This window comes from Mytilus trossulus, chromosome 5, assembly GCF_036588685.1.
Source record: "Mytilus trossulus isolate FHL-02 chromosome 5, PNRI_Mtr1.1.1.hap1, whole genome shotgun sequence".
NCBI classification, from domain to species: Eukaryota; Metazoa; Mollusca; class Bivalvia; order Mytilida; family Mytilidae; genus Mytilus; species Mytilus trossulus.
The window spans coordinates 67,630,252-67,654,951 of record NC_086377.1 but is presented as its reverse complement, the minus strand read 5'-3'; the positions used below and the strand labels follow the sequence as shown (position 1 = coordinate 67,654,951).

At 30.9% G+C, this 24,700-nt stretch overlaps 1 protein-coding gene across 2 annotated transcripts in view; it reads left to right on the top strand.

Annotated features, from left to right (window-relative positions):
- Window positions 1-24,700, top strand: part of LOC134719107 (atrial natriuretic peptide receptor 1-like) — a 362,861-nt gene that overhangs the window by 69,071 nt on the left and 269,090 nt on the right. Inside the window, exon 1 of one of the 2 annotated variants that reach the window (XM_063582069.1) lies at window positions 7,884-8,663. The exons of the other annotated variant lie outside the window; for it this stretch is intronic. Within the exon in view, the coding sequence (XP_063438139.1) occupies window positions 7,985-8,663 (679 nt within the window). The 5' untranslated portion in view covers window positions 7,884-7,984. Of the gene's footprint in view, window positions 1-7,883; window positions 8,664-24,700 lie in introns of those variants that run through there. 2 annotated transcript variants of the gene reach the window in all.

Sequence of the window (24,700 nt, the reverse complement as noted above, 5' to 3'; positions counted from 1 at the left end):
TTATTGTAGTTTTCTTCAATTAGTTTAAAACAAACCATAAATGGCTGTTTATTGAAATTGTCAGTCTATAGATTTCAAAACTTAACAAATATCCAATTAACTCAGTTTATTGTATATCTCGAAGAATCGACACAGTTTAATGTTGGATGAATTTTGATTAAAATCAGATGCACAGTGAGCTAACACAATTAACTATTTTAGTAGCCATATTATTGTAATTATGCCCTGATTATATTTTCCAGCTCCGTAATTGTAATGTAATTAGTTAGCTCTTGAGGAAAATCACTGGTAATGATATAGATATAATCAATCCAAGAACCGTGATCAATGATAATAAAATGAAAATAGATTAGACGGAAATTCCCCCTCCACCCTTTATGAATGAATATGATTGGATACAATGAAAATAGATTAGGGGGAATTCCCTCTCTACCCTTTATGAATGTATATGATTGGATGTTGGCTAACGAGAAATAGGTAGTAATCTTCTGTGTTGTTGATTTAATAAACTTGGTGATAGATAATATTTAGATAACAAACTGTCGGAAGACAGGACATTTTATTCCTAATTGAAGTATTATGTTTTTTGTGTGTTTATTGTTGAAGAGAGGACGTCGATATGTGACAATCAGAACACAGAAGTCGACGAAAAACTGACAACATAATAGCTAAATGAAACATCACCCACAAAAAAAACAAAAAGTGCAAAATTAAATTAGGAAATGAGATCAAGTGCTCTTAAATGGACCCGAAGTTAACCTATCAAAGCTGAAAATGAGAGCATATGCTCATCAAGAGCATGAAAATCACCAATAAAAAAGACATGACATCACATATTCATCAGGCCTGAGCTGTTCTAATAATTTCGGAATGAACGGACGCGTAGACCAAAAAACATCATGCCCCTCAACTAACGTTTGCAGGGCAAATTAACCAACCGGTCGGTGGTGTTGTAAATACGGCCCGAACACAATGCGGGACGTCACTTATGTCTTATATTGTAATGTCAAGACCTTGTGACGTGTCACTTGTATACTTGGGCTTATATAGATCGATTACACATATTAGAACATGCAACGTTTTATTCCTTAATTAACGCATTCCCGACATTTTGGTGCCGTGACCAGGATTTGAATAAATTGAAATCAACTAGGAAAGCGAACAGAAGTGTAGTTACAAAACATTTACGGAAAATCGACGATTTGAAAAACGAAACGGAGTTAGTCAGGGTCGATCTTTTAGCAACATTCGAAAGAGTGGAACAAAATAAGAAACTTTTTGAAGATTTGAATCTACAAATTATAAGTGCAATTCTCAACACAGATGAGTATACTTTAAATTTAGAAACTAAACTAAAAAGCTTGTGTATATTCATACAGAGTTTAGACAATTCAAATACTCATGAATATTAGCAATCTACTTCACCATCATATCAAGCATTAAATTATGAAGCACCACCTTTTTTCCCCAACTTTATGTATTGAAAATCAGCAACCGAGTTTTATTTAACCATCACTGTCAACGTTCAGCAATCAAACACACCACCTTCAGAAATAAACTTTGCCCAATTTCAGTGGACATATTATTGAATGGCAATCTTTCTTGGATTCGTTCAATTCGGCAGTACATATGAATCCGAGACTATCAGATATTCAGAAATTTAACTATTTAAAATCACAACTTAAAGGTGAAGCTTCACATACATTTGATGGGTTCGCATTGGCAAAGGAGTCAATCAACGTATTAAGAGAAAGGTACGGACAATCTAGTCAAATTATACAAGCACATATGAAAGCATTGCTAGACATTACTCCCGCAAATAATGATTTAGCCTGTTTACACGTAATTTTGTTCGCATAGAGGCATCCGTACGCGGATTAGAAGCGTTAGGCCAATCGAAAGACACAAACGGCACATTACTAGTCCCAATAATTTTTAGCAAACTTCCCGAAGAAGCAAGGCAACATTTAGCGAGAGATCATGGATCAAACACATGGATTTCATCCGATTTACGTAAAGCTATTCAGAACGAGATGAATATTATCGAAGCAGGTCAGGATTACGGTGTCCGACAAAACTAGTCCACCACGACTACATGTACGTTTCTCGTAGAAACGTATGAAACTTTCGAAAAAGAATCATATACGCCAAGAAGAGTCGATTATGTTAATAACAACCAACGTATTCTAACAGCGAGACCATGTATATACTGTCAAGAAATCCACGCACCGGTGAACTGTACAAAGATTACAGACACAAATGAACGGATAAATATCTTAAAACGAAGCAATCTTTGTTTTACCTGTCTCGGTACGCACCGAGTCAATGAATGTAACTCGGGACACGTATGCCGTCATTGCAAGATAAAACATCATTCGAGTATATGCCATGAATACAGAAGTAATAATGTCCAAAGTGGAACTTACATCAATTAAATCACAAATTGTATCGAAAACGACGAGCATGAACACGAGCATACTGCTGAATTATCACAATCCATAAATGTCACATTGTTAATGATAAAGACAGAATACAGAAGACGACACAAAAGTTCTTCACACATTGCATAAAGCAAATTCTACCGTATTATTAAAAACAGCAGTTGCACCCGTTTGTTCCGATCGTATAGGTATCGACGCAAGTATACTTTTTGACGAAGGCGCGCAACATTTGTTCATAACAGACTATCTTGCTATGAAACTAAAACTGAAAGTCGACAACACAGAAACTATACAACCATCATGCTTCGGAGACACTGGCAATACTATACAACACCTAGGTAAAAGTAAATTACTGGTCGAGACAGAGACGAAACAGAAAATACCAATTAAAGGACTTGTCGTACTGAAAATAGCCGTTCCCTTAATAGAATCATATCCGCAAATTAGGCTCGACTGAAAACAAGTACATGTATCTGCAAGGATTAAATGTAGCTCATTCGATCGAAATTGACGTTTTGATAGGAGCAGATTACTATTGGCAGTTTGTTGAGGACCAAATCATCAGCGGAGATGGACCCACAGCAGAAAAATCAAATCTAGGCTACCTTCTATCCGGTCCGTTAGAGGAAACAAGAATCGTGAAAGCTTATGACAATACAATAAAGAACAAAGACCAAAGACGTTTCGTTAGAATAATTGAGAACGAGGGATGTAACAGAAAAAAAACCAATACATACCGCACCAACGAGTTAGAAAAAAAAGATGCGTGTGAACAAAGTACCATACAAGTCATTCGACCGCCCTAGATGAATCTACCAATAAATCGAGATGTGAACTGTTAAATCGTTATTAAGGTGTTTTAAAGAGTGTCATTTTTTAATACCACTATACAGAGACAGTAATTATTTTCTATACATAGAGACTTTAATTTTCAAGCGTAAATATTATTAATTTGAAATTTCTTATTCAAATTCGAGATTGTATATGTATTTAGGGTTATAAATAGGGTTATAGTTCAAGAAAACGATAACCATCGACAAGTAGAAGAAAGTAAATCGGCTACGAAGTGAAGAATTTTAAAGATGATTGAATTTCTGAGCAGGCTATGTTAAAATGTAGCAGTGCTTTTCAACAATCATGATGTTTTCACACTGTCATGAACCCATTCATACTTAATATATATTGATTGCCAATATTAAGGAGGGAGAGTGCTCAATTGCACAAAACTACGAAAAAGGATGGCTTCTAGCCGTTAAGAGAAACATTTTCAATCCATCAGAAAATTGCATTCTCGAAATTGATACACAATCCTAGATACTCTTTTAAGAATTTGATAAGCAATTGACGAAATGGGTTTTCACCCTTGAGAAGATGAGGTTCTAATAACATAAAACATAGAATAAAGAATAACTATGTATTTAGCAGATAGTTTAATAGAACATGTCAAGTGCGAGAGAAAATACCATTAGAGATGAAAAGATCGTGCTTTCTTTAAATAACCAATGATTCTTTTTAACCTCTTTGCTAGTTAACTTTTTCAAAGGCGAAAAAGTTCTTAAACTCTGTGTTTAGTTAATTGATTTAAATTTAAATTTTGCTTTTGCAAATGAATATACACAGGACAGATATGCATAGAAAGTATTTTGCTCGTACAATCGCCTCACATGTTTTTTTTTTGGAGATTGCATTTTGCAACCAACATACAGAAATAGGGCTTGATTAATAAAAAAAAATGAACAGAAGATGATGTAGATAAATAATGATGTGTAATGTTTGGAGCAAGCTGGTAAACAAAGAGACAAAACTCACAATGTTTGGTGCGTGCCTTGTTGATAACGAGGAGTTATGTATTTCATTCCTGAACACTTTTCTTAAACTAGCAGTGATGAAGTTACTATGTGAACAAACGTATATCAAGGTTTGATTCATATCCTTTCCATCCCCATACAATTTATTTTACTCGAACGTTTGAAATCAAATGATAAACATACATGAAACATTATACTCGAAAATCGTAATTATATAACAAACATGGAATTATTTTTTTATGATTCAAAAGTCACGACTGATCATAAAATATTTGTTTAAGTAAAAAAAAAGATATTCTGAATTAAGCAATTGCTTTTTTCACATTTATAATAGCTATATACATGTGAAAAACGTAAGAAATCAAAAAGCCATGTTCAAGTACTCGAATTTCATTCAACTGTGTAAATAGCGTACAATTATTGATAAACTCGATCAATGAAAAAACTACAGTCTTTAGTATGACATTTTTCCTTTCATAACTGTTATGTATAGAACATAAAAGAGGTTTACATAGATTTACATAAGCAATGGCCTCTCTAACAGTACCAAGATAATGTGTTGATTATTGTCACGTGATTAATTATTCATTCGTATAGATACAGTGGTTTTAGCTACTATTTCCTTTGTTATATTTGCTTTATAAATATTTTACAATGCGCTGGATTTGTTACTCAATATCAATTGGATTCCTTCCCAAACATTTTTTTCGTTTTCCTCATTTTCATTCATTGACAACTAACGTAAGAATTATACCATGTAATGAGTCCTCGTAACCACATGACACACATCACTGGAGTGCCAACCAACCATGAGAAATGTTTACTAAGAAGATTCCATTATCATATTAGTAAAACGAATCTTTGCTTCGATTTGAAATACATTGAGATAAAGCTTTAATAAAATAAGATAAAGGCAGAATAGTTTAACGCTGTTCAATGGTCATTTATCGATTTAACGGAAACAAATCTGGGTTACAAACCATAACCGATTGACACATAGGTTTTGCTACAAAAAAAACTCTCCACAAATAAGTGAACGTCATTGTAAAATGACAACGATCTTCATTACTGAGCTATTATTACTTGGCCCTATCTTTAAAGCAATTCTGGATTCCAAATAAAGTAAACTTGATATTAATAAAAAGAAAAGAAAACTTTGGCGTCACATGCTAATGAAATAAAAAAGAAAAAAAAACGGTTACCGACCCGTCATAATTGTCATTAATAGACCTTCCCTAACTAATTACTCTTGTACATGTTACACTGCAGGTAAAACGTAGATACTTAGCTTTAAATACCTGTCTTTATTACTGTGATGATACAGAAATAACGGATGGAATCTGATTATTATTTAGCCAATCGATCTTTCCAAGACATCCGGAAATCAAACCTCATTCTACTTTGTCTTCACATGACCATGTTTCCGAACACGGTTATAACAAATCTTTAATACTGTTATAATAAAATACGAATCATTAAACGTTTCATCGATGTGATAAAATTGACAAGTGCCCAAAATAATGGAGTTTGAAACGACAAGTGTTTAGATGATACTGATTGTATAGAGTTTTTTTTTAAATTTTTGACATTGTAAATTTGTTATTTAATCGATGTTGATAGAAGATGTATAATAATATATTAAGTTAATTCATCAGACCGGAATAATCCTTTTTAAACATACCTATAAGCATCTAAACATGAGAGGTGTACGTTTCAATCATTATTATTGATTCAAAGTGAATTATTTTGATATACAGTCAAAGTGTACAATTTGCAATACGATTTATGATAGTCGTAGATATACAACATATATATTATTTATAACAGTTTCCTGGGAATACATAAATTGTAACTACGGATATGAACACTAAACGTTTACTGGATATTGATAATTATATCGAACATTCAATTTAATGGATTTTTAAACGCTAATTTAGGTATGTGTCTTTGCAGATAGCTTTCATATTTCTTTCAAGATTGTTAGCGGCAAATATTTCTTTATAACGCACTTAATAAAAGAGAAAAAAAACGATAAAATGGTTAATACAAAAGTTGTATACATCATTTAGTTTAAGTGGGTAATTTTTTGTTGTTGCTATTGAATATATTTAAGTCAAGACACGTGGTTGTAATTTTGCAACTGCATCCGCGGCATCTGCAATAATAGCAGAATAGAAAACAAAGCATAATTCATCGTATCGTAATTATCAATTATCTATTTTTCTTCATAGATCTTGGCAATGAATACATACATGCATCATTTAACTGAATACTAATTTGAAACAAAATACAAACTAATATATCTGAAAAAACGAAATTCAATTTAGATAGTTTTGTTCAAATTTCTAAACCTTATCTCCTGATCACAATTACTTATTAATAATTTTTATTTGAGACGAAAATACAAGAGTAATATTAAACTCATACACTTACCTGGAACTAAACTTATTTCTTTGTAAAATGTATTAAGTTGAAATAAATTTCCCATAAGAACAAATACGAAACTGATTTATTCGAAAAAAAAACAAAATGATGTAACTAAATATAGCCGACTGCTTTCAATTGAATATATATCAAAACCGATACCAACTTGATTTACCTGAAGAGAAAAAAATATGGAATATATAAGATTGGAAATTAATTTCTCTAGGAATAAAGGCGTTGCTAACGGACCTGAAGTGAACAGGTGATATTATTGTGTTAGGATTAACTTTATGATTAAGACAAGTCGTAGACATAAGCACTCTCCAAGCATTGACTCTGATGGCCAATCGATAGTTTATCTTGAGTCAAATCTCCAAACAGTCTTTAACAAGCTTAAACATCATATTTTGCAACTAAAATGAGTTTTTGATTTACAATTTAATGTGAATTGAAAGTAATGCTCGAATAAGGATGAAATTGTTGTGTTCTAATGAAATTTACCGAAAAAGAGATTGGAAAACTTTAACGGAATAATAGTGTATTTGTAGAAGAAAGCATTAAATAGTGATTTAGATAGTGTTGCTTGTAACGATAAAAGCATATGCGTGTGAAATTGAAATTTCAAAATTGGAAGAAAGATAAAAACACAAAACAAATGGATTTGTTTTTATTGAGGAGAGACTTGGAGGCATTCGACATATTGAGTTTTACCTCAAATTGATTCCATTTACGACATCGTACAAAAATTATTGTAAAATTTAATAAAACCACGTGTTTATAGATTGTTCTAATACAAATCGCTCTTCTTTGCATGTTGATGTTTAAACTTGTGCGCAGGCAATATCTCACATTATCTAATACTCGTTACGAATAATTTAAGAATTTGATGTGAAATTGACAAAATGAAATAGGATTGAATTGCGTTAAATGATTAAGTGGTTTGGATTATCATGTTCCGATGATAATATGATGAAGTTTAAATCGATTTGGAGGTAATGCATCTTGAGTTTTGATACAGATTTCTATATCAACATGTAATTATGTTATCACTCATCATTGTTTAAGTGTCAAGAAAAAAATAATATAATTAAAGGAAATTACAGAATAATTGAAGTATTAAAATGGAATATGCATTGTATTAGCTCAAAACGTCACCAGGAAAACTATTGATAGGAAAATAATTTATAATTTCCGAAATAAACCAACTGAATTGGCTGATTTGATTTTTGTGGAATTGGTTTGTGAAAGCATATCATACATGCATATGTAAGAAACATTCAACGATTTGTAAGTTCTTTAGTTGGATTAAGAATGTACCTCACAATGGAAACAAATATGTGGCCTTTTATTTTCAATATTTTACTCATTGCTCAAATTGTAGAATCTGAGTCTGTCCTAGCAAAGATTGCAACCATACTGCCATCAGACGAAAAAAGACTATTTGCAATCTCAAAAATAAGTATTGCAATTGATATTGCACAATCAAAAATAAAAACCTATAATTTCGGAGACCGAAATATTACGTTTAATGTCAGCTATGCCGACTCGCAATGTTCCGATTCCCATGGTATGAACCAAGCAATCGACATGTACATGAAGAAAATGGTTCATGTATTCTTTGGTCCGAACTGTGATTATTCTGTAGCACCGGTTGCAAGACAGGTAACGTTTTGGAATTTACCGTTAATATCCGGTGGTGCCATGGCGCGAAATTTCATGAACAAAAATGAGGATTTTCCCCTTTTAACACGTGCTGGGCCTACTAACTTCAACAAATTATCAAATTTCATTGTGGATATGTTTACATTCATGAGATGGAAAACTGGATATATAATTTATGATCGAAATGAACAAAAGGGTGTTTTAGAGGAGTTTTGTAATCTCTTTGCGACGTCGTTGCATTATGAAACCAACTATGAATATTATAAAATGGAAGATGTTTTGGACGAAAAAAAAATATTAGTGGAAAAAATTGGAATAAATAATGGAGGTAGGTACAATTTTTTCATCTGCTATTTAAGAGATATCATTGTGTTACTCCTTGTTTTAAAATACCATTGAAAAGGCGATATATAATTATAGAACAGGTAGGCTTTTGCACGTTTTGTCGCTTTATTTATAGATACTTTATGAATGTGTGTTTATAGTGTCAGTTGTAAAATACACCGTAAATATTAATCGCAAAATATTAATCCAATTATGTGTTTCATCAGAATTAAACAGTTTTAAGTAATATTTTAAACGCGGTATAAAATCTGGCTTTCGTCTTGTCCATATATCAAATAATTGTTCTGTTGGCCTATAAAATTAAATATATTTTCAGTTGATATTTTTTATAATTAAGATCCGACCTTACTATATTTTTTACACGATTTAGCCACCAGTGGAATATATACTGCTACGGTCTCAGTTATAACATGTTTATACAGAAATCTGTCTTTTGTCCTTAGGTGCAGTTCGGTGTTTCTGTTGTTTCGTTGTTTTCCTATTATAATTGATGTGGTTCCCTCGGTTTTAGTTTGTAACTCGAATTTGTTTTCTCTCAAACGATTTATGAGTTTTGAACAGCGGTATACTACTGTTGTCTTTATTTGATGTAAAGTTTCATGAAGGTGTTTGGTCTGCTGCTAATTCAGCCCAGATTTATGGTTGAATATTCAATTTCTTGTTAACTCAAAAACCTTTGAGGCGCCTCATTTAAATTTTTATTTTCATCTGGATTTTTATTTTTGTCTCCTTTTATCAAAGTTGGTTCGGTACATTCTTCTTGTCCGTCACAGTTTTACAATTTAATCCAATTAATATACATATAAAATAGGCTTTATAATGTATGTAAAGTTGACAGATTTTACATTTTAAAGTACAACATCTGTTTATACTTAATTGACAATATTTGACATTCTGTAAATCGGTTTCCTCAGTCTGTTTCACAGTGATATTATCATGGTAATTGCAATCTCTGTGTCCAACATAATGTATTGACCCTAAAAGTATTACAGTCGAACCTCTATGTACAAATCACCCTCGGGATCAAAGGGAAATCGCCATATAAAACAATCGACCTTAAAAATGAGGTTCTAAATGCATAGAAATATGATTACTACGTGATGACATGAACAGGGTGACACAAGAAGACAGGTGTTTGCACTTTATAGAAGTAATGAATATATATGTATATTAGAAAGACGTCCAGTTTTATATAAAAGGATAAAAAATATTGTTAGGCTTTTGTTGTCGTCAACAGTATAATTTGGTTTTACGCTTTTAAACACCTGTATACTACTGTTGCCTTTACTCGAATTGATTACTGAGTGAAATGCATTTGTAACTTCTAATTTATGAATAACGACATATTTTTAGAGTTTCAAGTTGTAACGATTTTACTATATATGAATATAATACTCTTCAACTTCGTACTTTATCTGGCCTTTTTAACTTTTTTGGAGCCGAGCGTCACTGATGCGCGCTTCTTGTGTATATACTTAATTTAGTCCTGATATCTATGGTGAGTTTATTGTACTAGTTTACTAGTTTCAACTTGTGACGATTTAACTGTGTATAAATATACTAGTTTGCCCTTTTACGTTTGTCAGAATGATCAATACCATATACTCTAAGTAAACTCTTGCTGTTATTGCAGACCAGGAAATGTCAAATCATTTTCATAATGCTTTATTGAAATAAGAATATACGCAAAACTGACAAAATATCAACGTTTGGAATATGATTTACACTAATTGTGCATTTATATATGCAGCTGCAAATTGCTTTAGAGGCAATTCATATAATATTACAACATCGCTTTACATGTCAAGGGCGAATTAAATATGTCATACTTGAACCTTTGCACTAAATTTCAATATTTCACAAATTTCAATCAAAATGAAGGATAAAAGTTAAAAAAAAAAAAAAAGGAAAATGTATAAGCAGCTATGACACAAGCCAATAATTGTAATGTTTGTGTAGGGTTTGTTTTGAAGCAGAGGTTTTCTAATTTTTTATTCTTCACTTTGGTAAACTATGGTCTGGAAAAGTATTGAACCATTATCCTTTTTCTTTCCATTAAAATATTTAGTTTGCTAGGGGAGGACAATAAATCAGTTTTAATTCCAAAAAGTGTTTGTCATGGGAAAGAAAAAAAAAGTTAAATGATCGAAGCTTAAGTATTAACAGATTAAGATACCCTTGCCTTAAGGAAAAAAAATGTCCAAAACAGAATTTCACGTCTTATGAAACATTATTTAACAACCTGACGAAAACACTAACAATCCTTGCGGTTCCTTGAAATTTGTAACATTCTAAAGTACATACAAATGTATGATATATAACCTAGACCTAATTTCGAAGCCTTTGGGACACAATTGAAAAAAACATTGAAAATATCTCATAGTTTACACGACTCAACTAAACGTTTATCGCAAGATTCGGTCACCAAGGAATATAACTTGTAGCTATATAAGGCATCTTAACTTAAAGAAAAGAAACTGCTTCAGACTTTTGAACAAAGGTCGTAGATAATTGTGTTCTAAACACAAACATTTGAAATTACATTTATTCAGTGTCTGAACACAAAGATATCAATGAAATAATCATCCGCTAAACATTATAACACTCTTCGAGATCAAGATCCGAATACCTGGGTTGAAGTATATTTTTAAGCGGATCTAAAGGGGTTCACACTTAAATATCCATAAACATAACAGAAATATCGGGCAAAATTTTACCCAACATTAATGTAAAAAAAAAATCATAAAAATACTGAACTCCGAGGAAAATTCAAAATGGAAAGTCCCTAGTCATGCATTTACAAATGCACATCACTTGTAAATTAGTAAGCTGTTGAATATTAAATGTATCAGACGTTATAAGTTTAACCTTTTACATGCTTACTGTACTTTAGAATGTTTCTGCTTAATCATTTTTACTTTGACTTTCAAAGTAATAAAACATTTAAAATAAATGACAAATGGACCCATATGGGTCAAGCAAACACAAATATAAACATAATAATACAGATACTAAAGAACTACAAATTTAAACATAAAAAATATTGTTATCAATGACCTCATTTTCGCAATTCTAAGGAAAGCTTTATAAAGTCACCAACTTCTGTTAACAGCTCAGATTCAGGATTTAAAAGTTATTTTATGTTTAAAAGTGGTTGATAATTCGTATAGCTAGGGTTCATATAATTAATCTTAAAAAAAACAATCTCAAAAAGTAGTTAAAGTTAATTTATTGTCGATACTATAATTAAAATTCATTACGATGAACTAGGTCTTGTGATAACCACTCTGAAACTGTCACTGATGTCATGGATGTGTACCTGGCATTATTCAGAGTATGTATAACATTCAGAGTATGTTTAACAGTCTCAATAATAATTCTTATTTGATCAATGTCCAATTTGTGTAAAAATGAGACCATTTATTTTTTCTAAATTTGTAAAAATTAGAAAAAGCAGTTATTATTTTACATCTCCGGCTGGTAATATTATATATCTCTTTACGTATGACTTTTTGTAATCATTATATGTAACATACCGTCACGGGCAGATAATTGGTTTAATCAAGAATGAGTATTCGTATACCTTCTCCTCTTTCTGAAAATATTATTGTCTCTAAAGGTCAAATAAAAACAATGAAACCATTCGGTTATAATACAAAGGATCAATAGAAAAACAATAAACTGAAATATGAACATCAGTTGTATGTTTCAACATCTGGACTTTAATTTAATGTTATACAAAACATTTATCTGGAAAAAAAAATGTCAAACTTGACCTTCAAAGTAGATTCATGATGTATACATTTGTTAACTACAACTTAATCCTATTGTAGATGCTTAGTCGACTTATATAGGCTGTTGTGTTTTAATTATTGAAATGTATACAGTCCTATATTAAGTATTTATCAAAGGTACAAGGCTTATAGTTTGATACGCCAGACGCGCGTTTCGTCTACATAAGATTTACAAGTTACGCTCAGATCGAAATAGTTAAAAAGCCAAACAAGTATAAAATTGAAGAGCATTGAGGACCCCCAAATTCCAAAAAGTTGTGTCCAATACGGCTAAAGCAATCAATGCCTGGGATAAAAAAAAATAGTATTTCAAATATTTCATACTTTTGCAAACAGTTTTTTTATAAAAAAAAATAACATATAATGATATTACGATATGCATGTCAACACCTAAGTGTCCACCAGCAATGGCAGCGACCAAATGGTGTAAATAGTTGCCAAAGGTACCAGGCTTATAATTTCATACGCCAGACGCGTATATTGTTCTTAAATACTATCTTTTTTGTCAATATAACGAAACAATAAACACATGTCACACAAGTTGGAGGTTTAGCTATACATATACACCATAGGACGATCATGGTACAGAAGTAACTCGGACAAAGTTCGAGATATAAGTATATCAAAACACATGTATATTAGTCAAACTTGTTAATCTTTTTATTTATGAGAATATAGGTTTGGACATGTATAATTATCTGAAAAGTAACTTAACTTGAAATAACACAAGATTACTCTCCGGTTCTACTATATATATTTTCTACTGTGTTTTCTGCGATGTTCCGTATAGATTTTTCATGGTCAGGGAAAAAAAACCAAATACAAACAATTCTAACATTACAAAACATATGGCGTGCTTATCATTCATAAAAACCCATACTGTAATGCAAAATCGTCTGTACCATTCAGAACAGATATTAAAAAAGATGGCGCGAATTTCGAATGAAACTAATATCTGCTCACCTTAATGCGAAGCATGACACATCAAGAAATTATTAAAGACAATATTAAGAATTGTTTTTAATTTCATGTTTCCATAATTGATTGCTGGCGAGCAGTATCAAAAATATTATGATGTGTAGTTGCTAGCTTAAATTATTTCCTAATAATGATTCTGATGATAAAATGGCGTCTAACCGTATATACTAGCAGTTGAAATGTGTTATTCCTTTTATGTTTGTAATCTTTTTTCCTGGTAAGCGGCTAGTTTGGAAAAATGTTGCATAATCCAGAAAATAATGAAAAGAAATAAAAAGCTTTGTTTTTTTCTTTTTCTATATATTATAGAGTTAGTGTTCTGATTTCTCTATGTAATATAGTTGATATTTCTTTTAGATTTTATAAAAGAATATCAGAATATGAAATTGTATCCGTGATCTTTATCTAATAGGCACTTCTAGTGTTCACGGAATTAAAAACAAACAAATTAACATTGGATAATTTATTTTTTTCCAAAATATACCCATTAAGAAATCATACGTTTTCCAGGTGGGACTTGTTTTTAGTGCAACCAATTCGTACATCAAAACAGTCTTTAGTCAGTAATCAAGAATACTGAATATAAAATTGTAAACCGGCTTCTGAATCAAAGGACGATGTCTTGTAGCCATGAAATTAAATAAACATTTAACATTGTAATCATTGTTCACAAAAATGCAGCCATTACGAAACAAACATTAATCTTCTTGTAGTGCTATACAATTGCACATCAAAACAAAAATTAAAAGCATGCAAAAAATATTGTGAAAAACATAAAAATGTGCGGCATCTTTGATAGATGTTGTAGAAAACATACATAACGTAAAAGCAAGAAAAAGCCAAATCAAGTATAATGTGTGTCTATCTAGTGCATAATATTGTCAGAAGACTTTCACTCAATAAGATAGATTTAATGTATATAGATCTTAATGTGTGTCTATCTAGTGCATAATATTGTCAGAAGACTTTCACTCAATAAGATAGATTTAATGTATATAGATCTTAATGTGTGTCTATCTAGTGCATAATATTGTCAGAAGACTTTCACTCAATAAGATAGATTTAATGTATATAGATCTTAATGTGTGTCTATCTAGTGCATAATATTGTCAGAAGACTTTCACTCAATAAGATAGATTTAATGTATATAGATCTTAATGTGTGTCTATCTAGTGCATAATATTGTCAGAAGACTTTCACTCAATAAGATAGATTTAATGTATATAGATCTTAATGTGTGTCTATCTAGTGCATAGTATTGTCAGAAGACTTTCACTCAATAAGATAGATTTAATGTATATAGATCTTAATGTGTGTCTATCTAGTGCATAATATTGTCAGAAGACTTTCACTCAATAAGATAGATTTAATGTATATAGATCTTAATGTGTGTCTATCTAGTGCATAATATTGTCAGAAGACTTTCACTCAATAAGATATATTTAATGTATATAGATCTTAATGTGTGTCTATCTAGTGCATAATATTGTCAGAAGACTTTCACTCAATAAGATAGATTTAATGTATATAGATCTTAATGTGTGTCTATCTAGTGCATAATATTGTCAGAAGACTTTCACTCAATAAGATATATTTAATGTATATAGATCTTAATGTGTGTCTATCTAGTGCATAATATTGTCAGAAGACTTTCACTCAATAAGATAGATTTAATGTATATAGATCTTAATGTGTGTCTATCTAGTGCATAATATTGTCAGAAGACTTTCACTCAATTAGATAGATTTAATGTATATTGATCGTAATGTGTGTTAGGCATCTGCATCTGCATGTACCTTTTACTCTGATGTGAAAATTAGAAAGTGATGTGTGAAAACTATGTTTCACTGTGTTAAGGATGTTTAAAGTGTTCATGTAAGGTTTAGGATTTTTTGTCAAATGTTTGGACTTTTTGAGTTAACTATTTTGCCCTGTATCACCTATTTTTAAAGTTATTATTTGGGACCAAACGATTGTCAATGCTTAATATAACAGGTACAATGTATAAGATAAAACGTCCGAGTCAGCCTTTTCCCTGCATTTTTTTTTATTCAAATAATATAAAAAGGAGTTCCACAATTTATCAATGCTTAAAGCTTATTTTTTTGTGTGAAGAATAATACATTTGGAATGGGTGTGACTTATTGATGGCGCAACACTAGTTTCCCGAATGATGGTTTAATCTGCAAAGGGTGGAGAGGAGGGGAATGGACGTTACCCTTGGCTAGCGAAGACATCATAGAATCTTCCCTTGGATACTGTATATCATTTTTTAACACTAAACATATTTTGGTTATTTGAGCCATTTGTATACACCCATCTTCTTTTATTGGTCACATTATATATTTTCTTATATTTTACTTGTCACTTAAATTAGTTAATATAAAAATCACAAAAATACTGAATTTTGAGGAAAATTCACAACGGAAAGTCCATAATCAAATGACAAAATCAAAAGCTCAAACACATCAAACACATCAAACGAATGGACAACACCTCTCATATTCCTGACTTGGAACAGGCATTTTCTTAAGTAGAAAATGGTGGATTAAACCTTCTATAACTATCTAAACCTCTCACTTGTATGACAGTCGCATGGTTACCGTCAGTTTTACTATTTTTTTTATCATCCATTGAGTCGATCCGAATATGTCAGTGGCTATATTCCGCCAATCATCGAGTACTACATTTGCTTCAAATCTTGCATTGAATCAACTAATTTTTGTCATTAAATTCAACTAAATGGATGACGTAACATTCTTTTCATTTTCAAACAAGAACAATAAGATTACAAACGTCATTTAGATGCTGAAACAGCCAATTGTTTACTATGTTTTATCAATTATCGCAGTCGTTCATTGATAACACTAATGCTTGATGTTACGTTTCAATATTTACAAACATACAAAACGAATTTATAAAAATATAACAAGCAATCATTACCACTTTCATTTAAGCCATTTAAATATAATTAATAAAGTAAAATTGATGAAATTACTAAATAACAGAACGCAGTAAGTTAAAATGTCAATTAAATTATTACATCGCAAGCTTCCGTGTAACTTTAATTTGGAAGAGCATAACATGTGCAAACAGCAGCCATTTATTCATTTCTTTATTTCCTCTATTTAGATATTTAATGAAGAACTATATGCAAACAGATTAAAAGAAGTAACAAAAGAATAAAATCAAATATTACGAATCTCATTAGTAGGTAAATATTTCCTGCAAGATGCAAACAGATTTAGAATAACAGCATCTGGTTTGATTTAAAGTATCTCACATGACTACATGTAATAATTTCGTAATCGTTTCTTTTTTTACAAAATAAATATCAGAGTTATTGCTAACCTCCGTGCATTATTTATCTGCAAAAATAAAACTTTATAACAAAGCTGACATGCTAGCAGACAAAAGTACAATTTATCACACAGCTTTAATTGTTTCTGCAGTCATGGTTTTCATGTGTTTTAATGTAATCCAATTTACAATGTTACTTTAATGTAAGTCTAAGTGATCGACTGGTGTGTGCTTTAATGTACTTGTTAATTGTTTGTTAAAATCGACATTCGGGCAATAAAGTCCAGCAACAAGTAGTACAAAATTATGCTACACGATAACATGTTTATTTCATAAAGAGTACCTGAGTATACGCTTCCGGTTTTTGTGGTGCTCAATTGTTGGCTTTGCTATTTTTAGCTGTTTTATTCGACGTATGGCTTTAATTGGCCATTTAATGAACTTTTCTTTCTCATTTTAGTGCACGAATATATATTATCTTGCAATTTGATTGTTGGCGTCGAGTTATAACCTCTATTTGACGTAACGTTAATTTCTAGACAGTTACTATTTGTGATTGCAGGATAGCGGAGTGCACGTGCGATTTGAATAAATAGGCGACCAGTGTCTGTATAAATAACCTTTGAACTTGCGATGATTGTTCTAAGTAAAGAAAACGATTTCTGTGTTTTCAATCAGAAAACTATAACTACACAAATCAAGGTTATTGCTGTATAATATGCTTTATAATTAATTCTTGGGTATGTAGTCGAACCTACTGACCTTGACGTTCTTATGAAGTCACCTGTCTTCCATATCTCACGCCACGTAAAACTTGTTTGGACATGTATAATTATCTGAAAAGTAACTTAACTTGAAATAACACAAGATTACTCTCCGGTTCCATTTTATATATTTTCTACTGTGTTTTCTGCGATGTTCCGTATAAATTTTTCATGGTCTGGGGACAAAAACAAATACAAACAATTCTAACATTACAAAACATATGGAGTGCTTATCATTCATAAAAACCCATACTGTAATGCAAAATCTTCTGTACCATTCAGAACAGATATTAAAAAAGATGGCGCGAATTTCGAATGAAACTAATATCTGCTCACCTTAATGCGAAGCATGACACATCAAGAAATTATTAAAGACAATATTAAGAATGGTTTTTTAATTTTATGTTTCAATAATTGACAAAAATGATTGATGGCTGGCGAGCAGTATCAAAATTATTATGATGTGTAGTTGCTAGCTTAAATCATTTTCTAATAATGATTCTGATGATAAAATGGCGTCTAATCGTATATACTAGCAGTTGAAATGTGTTATTCCTTTTATGTTTGTAATCTTTCTTCCTGGTAGGCGGCTAGTTTGGAAAAATATTGCATGATCCAGAAAATAATGAAAAGAAGTAAAAAGCTTTGTTTTTTTTTTCTTTTTCTATATATTATAGAGTTAGTGTTCTGATTTCTCTATGTAATATAGTTGATATTTCTTTTCGATTTTATAAAAGAATATCAGAATATGAAATTGTATCCGTGATCTTTATCTAATAGGCACTTCTAGTGTTCACGGAATTAAAAACAAACAAATTAACATTGGAAAATTTATTTTTTTCCAAAATATACCAATTAAGAAATCATACGTTTTCCAGGTGGGACTTGTTTTTAGTGCAACCAATTCGTACATCAAAACAGTCTTTAGTCAGTAATCAAGAATACTGAATATAAATTGTAAACCGGCTTCTGAATCAAAGGACGATGTCTTGTAGCCATGAAATTAAATAAACATTTAACATTGTAATCATTGTTCACAAAAATGCAGCCATTACGAAACAAACATTAATCTTCTTGTAGTGCTATACAATTGCACATCAAAACAAAAATTAAAAGCATGCAAAAAATATTGTGAAAAACATAAAAATGTGCGGCATCTTTGATAGATGTTGTAGAAAACATACATAACGTAAAAGCAAGAAAAAGCCAAATCAAGTATAATGTGTGTCTATCTAGTGCATAAATAGTTATCAAAAGTACCAGGATTATAATTTTGTACGCCAGACGCGCGTTTCGTCTACATAAGACTCATCAGTGACGCTCAGATCAAAATAGTTAAAAAAGCCAAATAAATACAAAGTTGAAGAGCATTGAGGACCCAAAATTCCAAAAAGTTGTGCCAAATATTGTCAGAAGACTTTCACTCAATAAGATAGATTTAATGTATATTAATCTTAATGTGTGTCTATCTAGTGCAGAGTATTGTCAAGAGACTTTCACTCAATAAGATAGATTTAATGTATATATATCTTAATGTGTGTCTATCTAGTGCATAATATTGTCAGAAGACTTTCACTCAATAAGATAGATTTAATGTATATAGATCTTAATGTGTGTCTATCTAGTGCATAATATTGTCAGAAGACTTTCACTCAATAAGATAGATTTAATGTATATAGATCTTAATGTGTGTCTATCTAGTGCATAATATTGTCAGAAGACTTTCACTCAATAAGATAGATTTAATGTATATTGATCTTAATGTGTGTCTATCTAGTGCAGAGTATTGTCAAGAGACTTTCACTCAATAAGATAGATTTAATGTATATAGATCTTAATGTGTGTCTATCTAGTGCATAATATTGTCAGAAGACTTTCACTCAATAAGATAGATTTAATGTATATTGATCTTAATGTGTGTTAGGCATCTGCATATGCATGTACCTTTTACTCGGATGTGTTGTACATAATCAAAATTAGAAAATGATGTGTGAAAACTATGTTTCACTCTGTTAAGGATGTTTTCATGTAAGGTTTAGGAATTTTTGTCAAATGTTTGGACTTTTTGGGTTAACCATTTTGCCCTGTATCACCTACTTTTACTGTTAAAGTATAATTCAGTAGCTCATGAAAGTTATTATTTGTGACCAAACGATTGTCAATGCTTAATATAACAGGTACAATGTATAAGATAAAACGTCCGAGTCAGCCTTTTCCCTCCCATTTTTTTTTTAATCAAATAATATAAAAAGGAGTTCCACAATTTGTCAATGCTTAAAGCTTATTTTTTTGGTGAAGAATAATACATTTGGAATGGGTGTGACTTATTGATGGCGCAACACTAGTTTCCCGAATGATGGTTTAATCTGCAAAGGGAGGAGAGGAGGGGAGTGGACGTTACCCTTGGCTAGCGAAGACATCATAGAATCTTCCCTAGGATACTGTATATCAATTCTTAAGACTAAACATCTTTTGATTATTTGAGTCATTTGTGTACACCCACCTTCTTTTATTGGTCACATTATATATTTTCTAATATTTTACTTGTCACTTAAATTAGTAAATATAAAAATCACAAAAATACTGAATTTTGAGAAAAATTCACAACGGAAAGTCCATAATCAAATGACAAAATTAAAAGCTCAAACACCTCTCATATTCCTGACTTGGAACAGGCATTTTCTTAAGTAGTAAATGGTGGATTTAACCTTCTATAACTATCTAAACCTCTCACTTGTATGACAGTCGCATGGTTACCGTCAGTTTTACTATTTGTTTATCATCCATTGAGTCGATCCGAATATGTCAGTGGCTATATTCCGCCAATCATCGAGTACTACATTTGCTTCAAATCTTGCATTGAATCAACTAATTTTTGTCATTAAATTCAACTAAATGGATGACGTAACATTCTTTTCATTTTCAAACAAGAACAATAAGATTACAAACGTCATTTAGATGCTGAAACAGCCAATTGTTTACTATGTTTTATCAATTATCGCAGTCGTTCATTGATAACACTAATGCTTGATGTTACGTTTCAATATTTACAAACATACAAAACGAATTTATAAAAATATAACAAGCAATCATTACCACTTTCATTTAAGCCATTTAAATATAATTAATAAAGTAAAATTGATGAAATTACTAAATAACAGAACGCAGTAATTCAAAATGTCAATTAAATTATTACATCGCAAGCTTCCGTGTAACTTTAATTTGGAAGAGCATAACATGTGCAAACAGCAGCCATTTATTCATTTCTTTATTTCCTCTATTTAGATATTTAATGAAGAACTATATGCAAACAGATTAAAAGAAGTAACAAAAGAATAAAATCAAATATTACGAATCTCATTAGTAGGTAAATATTTCCTGCAAGATGCAAACAGATTTAGAATAACAGCATCTGGTTTGATTTAAAGTATCTCACATGACTACATGTAATAATTTCGTAATCGTTTCTTTTTTTACAAAATAAATATCAAAGTTATTGCTAACCTCCGTGCATTATTTATCTGCAAAAATAAAACTTTATAACAAAGCTGACATGCTAGCAGACAAAAGTACAATTTATCACACAGCTTTAATTGTTTCTGCAGTCATGGTTTTCATGTGTTTTAATGTAATCCAATTTACAATGTTACTTTAATGTAAGTCTAAGTGATCGACTGGTGTGTGCTTTAATGTACTTGTTAATTGTTTGTTAAAATTGACATTCGGGCAATAAAGTCCAGCAACAAGTAGTACAAACATATGCTACACGATAACATGTTTATTTGATAAAGAGTACCTGAGTATATGCTTCCGGTTTTTGTGGTGCTCAATTGTTGGCTTTGCTATTTTTTAGTGTTTTATTCGACGTATGGCTTTAATTGGCCATTTTATGAACTTTTCTTTCTTATTTTAGTGCACGAATATCTATTATCTTGCAATTTGATTGTTGACGTCGAGTTATAACCTCTATTTGACGTAACGTTAATTTCTAGACAGTTACTATTTGTTATTGCAGGATAGCGGAGTGCACGTGCGATTTGAATAAATAGGCGACCAGTGTCTGTATTAATAACCTTTGAACTTGCGATGATTGTTCTAAGTAAAGAAAAAGATTTCTGTGTTTTCAATCAGAAAACTATAACTACACCAATCAAGGTTATTGCTGTATAATATGCTTTATAATTAATTCTTGGGTATGTAGTCGAACCTACTGACCTTGACGTTCTTATGCAGTCACCTGTCTTCCTTATCTCACGCCACGTAAAACTTGTATAAATTTGTATACTTCGTATAAAAAATGTGATAATCTACTCAAAAAGCTGTCACATGCTGGCAATTTAAAATATTTTCACTAAATTTTGTTCTGGGTTTAAAATGTGTTTTTCTATTATTCCAAACTGCCTGAAGCCTTATAACATATTCAATAATTTAAATATCAAACATCTGTTAACCGAAATCAAGTGAATATTTACTATTTTTTTTCTGATATGGTACACCGCGTTTTAAAATACCATTGATGGTTCATTAAGGATAACATCAATAAAGCGTACAGGTAATATATTATTTTTATAAAGATTTGTTCAGTTTTAGGACACACAATTTGGTCGCATGGCTGTATCGTTTTAGCTATATATAACGTGTTCTATATTCATAAACTTGTCCATAAATCAGTTTTTGGTTTTCTCGGGTTTTTTTTTACATTTTGTCATATATGAGGCCCTTGAGAGATTGTTATGCAGTATATGGTTGTTTATACTGCAACTAGTTGTGTTTATTTCCTAAATATAGTAACATCGCTATATTTTGTATAATGTCAATTTCATCATGGAACACTTTCTCCACAATTAAGGGTTCAATAAGGGATGAAAATAAGTTTGACAATTGTGTTACGATTTAAAGCTATCAATGTATTAATTTAAGTTGCAGTATAAAAACAATATTATGTCAATGTCATAAAAATATAAACTTTTTTGTACTCGGCGGAAAACTGTGGAAGGGCTCGGTAGAACATCACCCTTCCTCAGTTTCTCAGGCTCGTACAAAAAAGTTTATATTTTTCTGTCATTGACATAATGTTGCATATTTATTTATTATTGAAGGTCGTTAGGTATCCTATAGTTGCTGCCATCTACGTCATAAGGTCTGCGGTGCGTAGAACATTTTAACTGTACTGAAAAAACATTTGGTGGAACATATACATTGCGGGAAAAGTTATCATTGATTATAGATTAAAACATCATTTTTATTGTGACTTTTTTCCCGCAATGAAGATTACACAAATTTCAGGTGTCTGTTTTATTCAAGCTACAAAAATGTAGCTGTGTAACGAATAAAGTAGCGACTTATATTATCAATGCATTTCAATTGTTTTTTTTTTTTTTAAATCTGTGTATAAAAATTCAATAAATGATTTTGCTGTCTCAAATAAAAGGTAAATGGAAAGTGCGTTTTCGTGTGGTTTGGCAGGGGTCAATCAAAGCTATATGTCCTTATTTAGTATTTTGTCCTATCCCTACCACTTCGGGACAATCCCAGTTCTCCACAGAAGAAAATCGCAAAGATTCAGAAAGTAAGACAAGCAGGATGTTACTCTTTTTGAGCAGACATATAATATTTGATTGGGATGATTGCAGAGGATAAAATATAATACACTGGTCTGGTCAGAGCGGCAATCCTGAATTTACAAACTGATGTTTTTTTCATTAGTTCTACTAACAAAGGGATTTAGGCTTCGAATATATGTAAATACATAAAAATCTTCGTGGATAAAAAAGTTAATGAGCAATGTAAAAACAACAATACAGTAAATACAACTTAATATAATGCAAATAAAACAAATTCTGATATACACCATGTTGAAAAATACAATTGAAAGATGTTTTTTTTTGTTTAAATTAGAGATTATTAATAAACTCACTGACAGAATTTCTCGGCAGACATTTATACAATTAGTAAATTTGTATGAAATATGCATCTTGTAGAAAGTTTTAAATGAGTTTCCAGATACGTGTCTACTATGTAAACTTATTTATAGTTAATAACTTATCTTAATAATTAACTTTCGACTATAAAATGAAAATAAAAATTGTAACAATTATCAGTAACATATTTCAACCTGACAGTTAGAGTGTTTATTTAATTTCACGTTAGACATTACCTTTCAATTGTAATAAATACATGTGCACGCAATGCACTTCAGTCATTGAATAGCAATTGGGATTATAGTTTCTGTTAATCGTTTCTGCATGTTAACAAATGCAATAATTAACAACGTTTAAAGCAATAAAATGAAAATAAAACTGACTATCGTTAACGTTATTTCTCACTGTGAATGTTAATCGAAGAGGAATAGTAGATTCATAAAGGTTTATGTTATTTTTGTTTTTACCATCAATTCCACCCACACAACCCATCCAGTCGTATCTGAAGAAATAGTATTCGGAACAGTCTATTTACAAATTCCGTAATTGACCCTGTAATTATAGTTCAATGTGTACGACTTGTCTCCCTTAGGAGTGACATGATGTATTTTTCATTGCGAATGAAGATTAAGCAGAATCTACAAAATCATTCAATCATATGTCTGAGAGTTGTGATATCAACGGTCAACTATTTCCCAACAATAACATGGGTTAAGGAGGTTCGATACTCTTGATTTTTACTGTTTGTCTGATAGTTTTAATAATATCATTGTAAATCCAATAAAAGTTTTGCTCGCCAACCCTTAATTTTCCTTTCATTAAATTATAACTTATAATTTAAAAAAATCTTATTTCTAAATTCTTATAAAATCCTTATTATTTTTTTCGTAGCTTTTGAAAAAATAGGTGTAAATGTATGACACATCTAGAGAGAATAATTTCCCGCCAAATTATCAAATGATTAAATTTTAAAAACAAAGTCTCTAAGATATGAACCAGTTATTTTTTCTACATTTTGATTTGTTTATTTACTATAAACTTGAACATTCTTTTACCAGCCTGTTATCTTTAAACAGAGAAGGAACATCCTTAAACGCCTAAATATCACCTTTATCGACTTGGCATGCTTTGCGTGGGCTGCAGCCCATTGTGCCCTGTTTAGAACCATTGTTCAATTGTCAAAGAGACACGACTTGTGTTCAAAGTTTTCAAATACAGAGCAGATGAATATTTCCAAACAGACGATTGGAGGTTTGAAAAAAC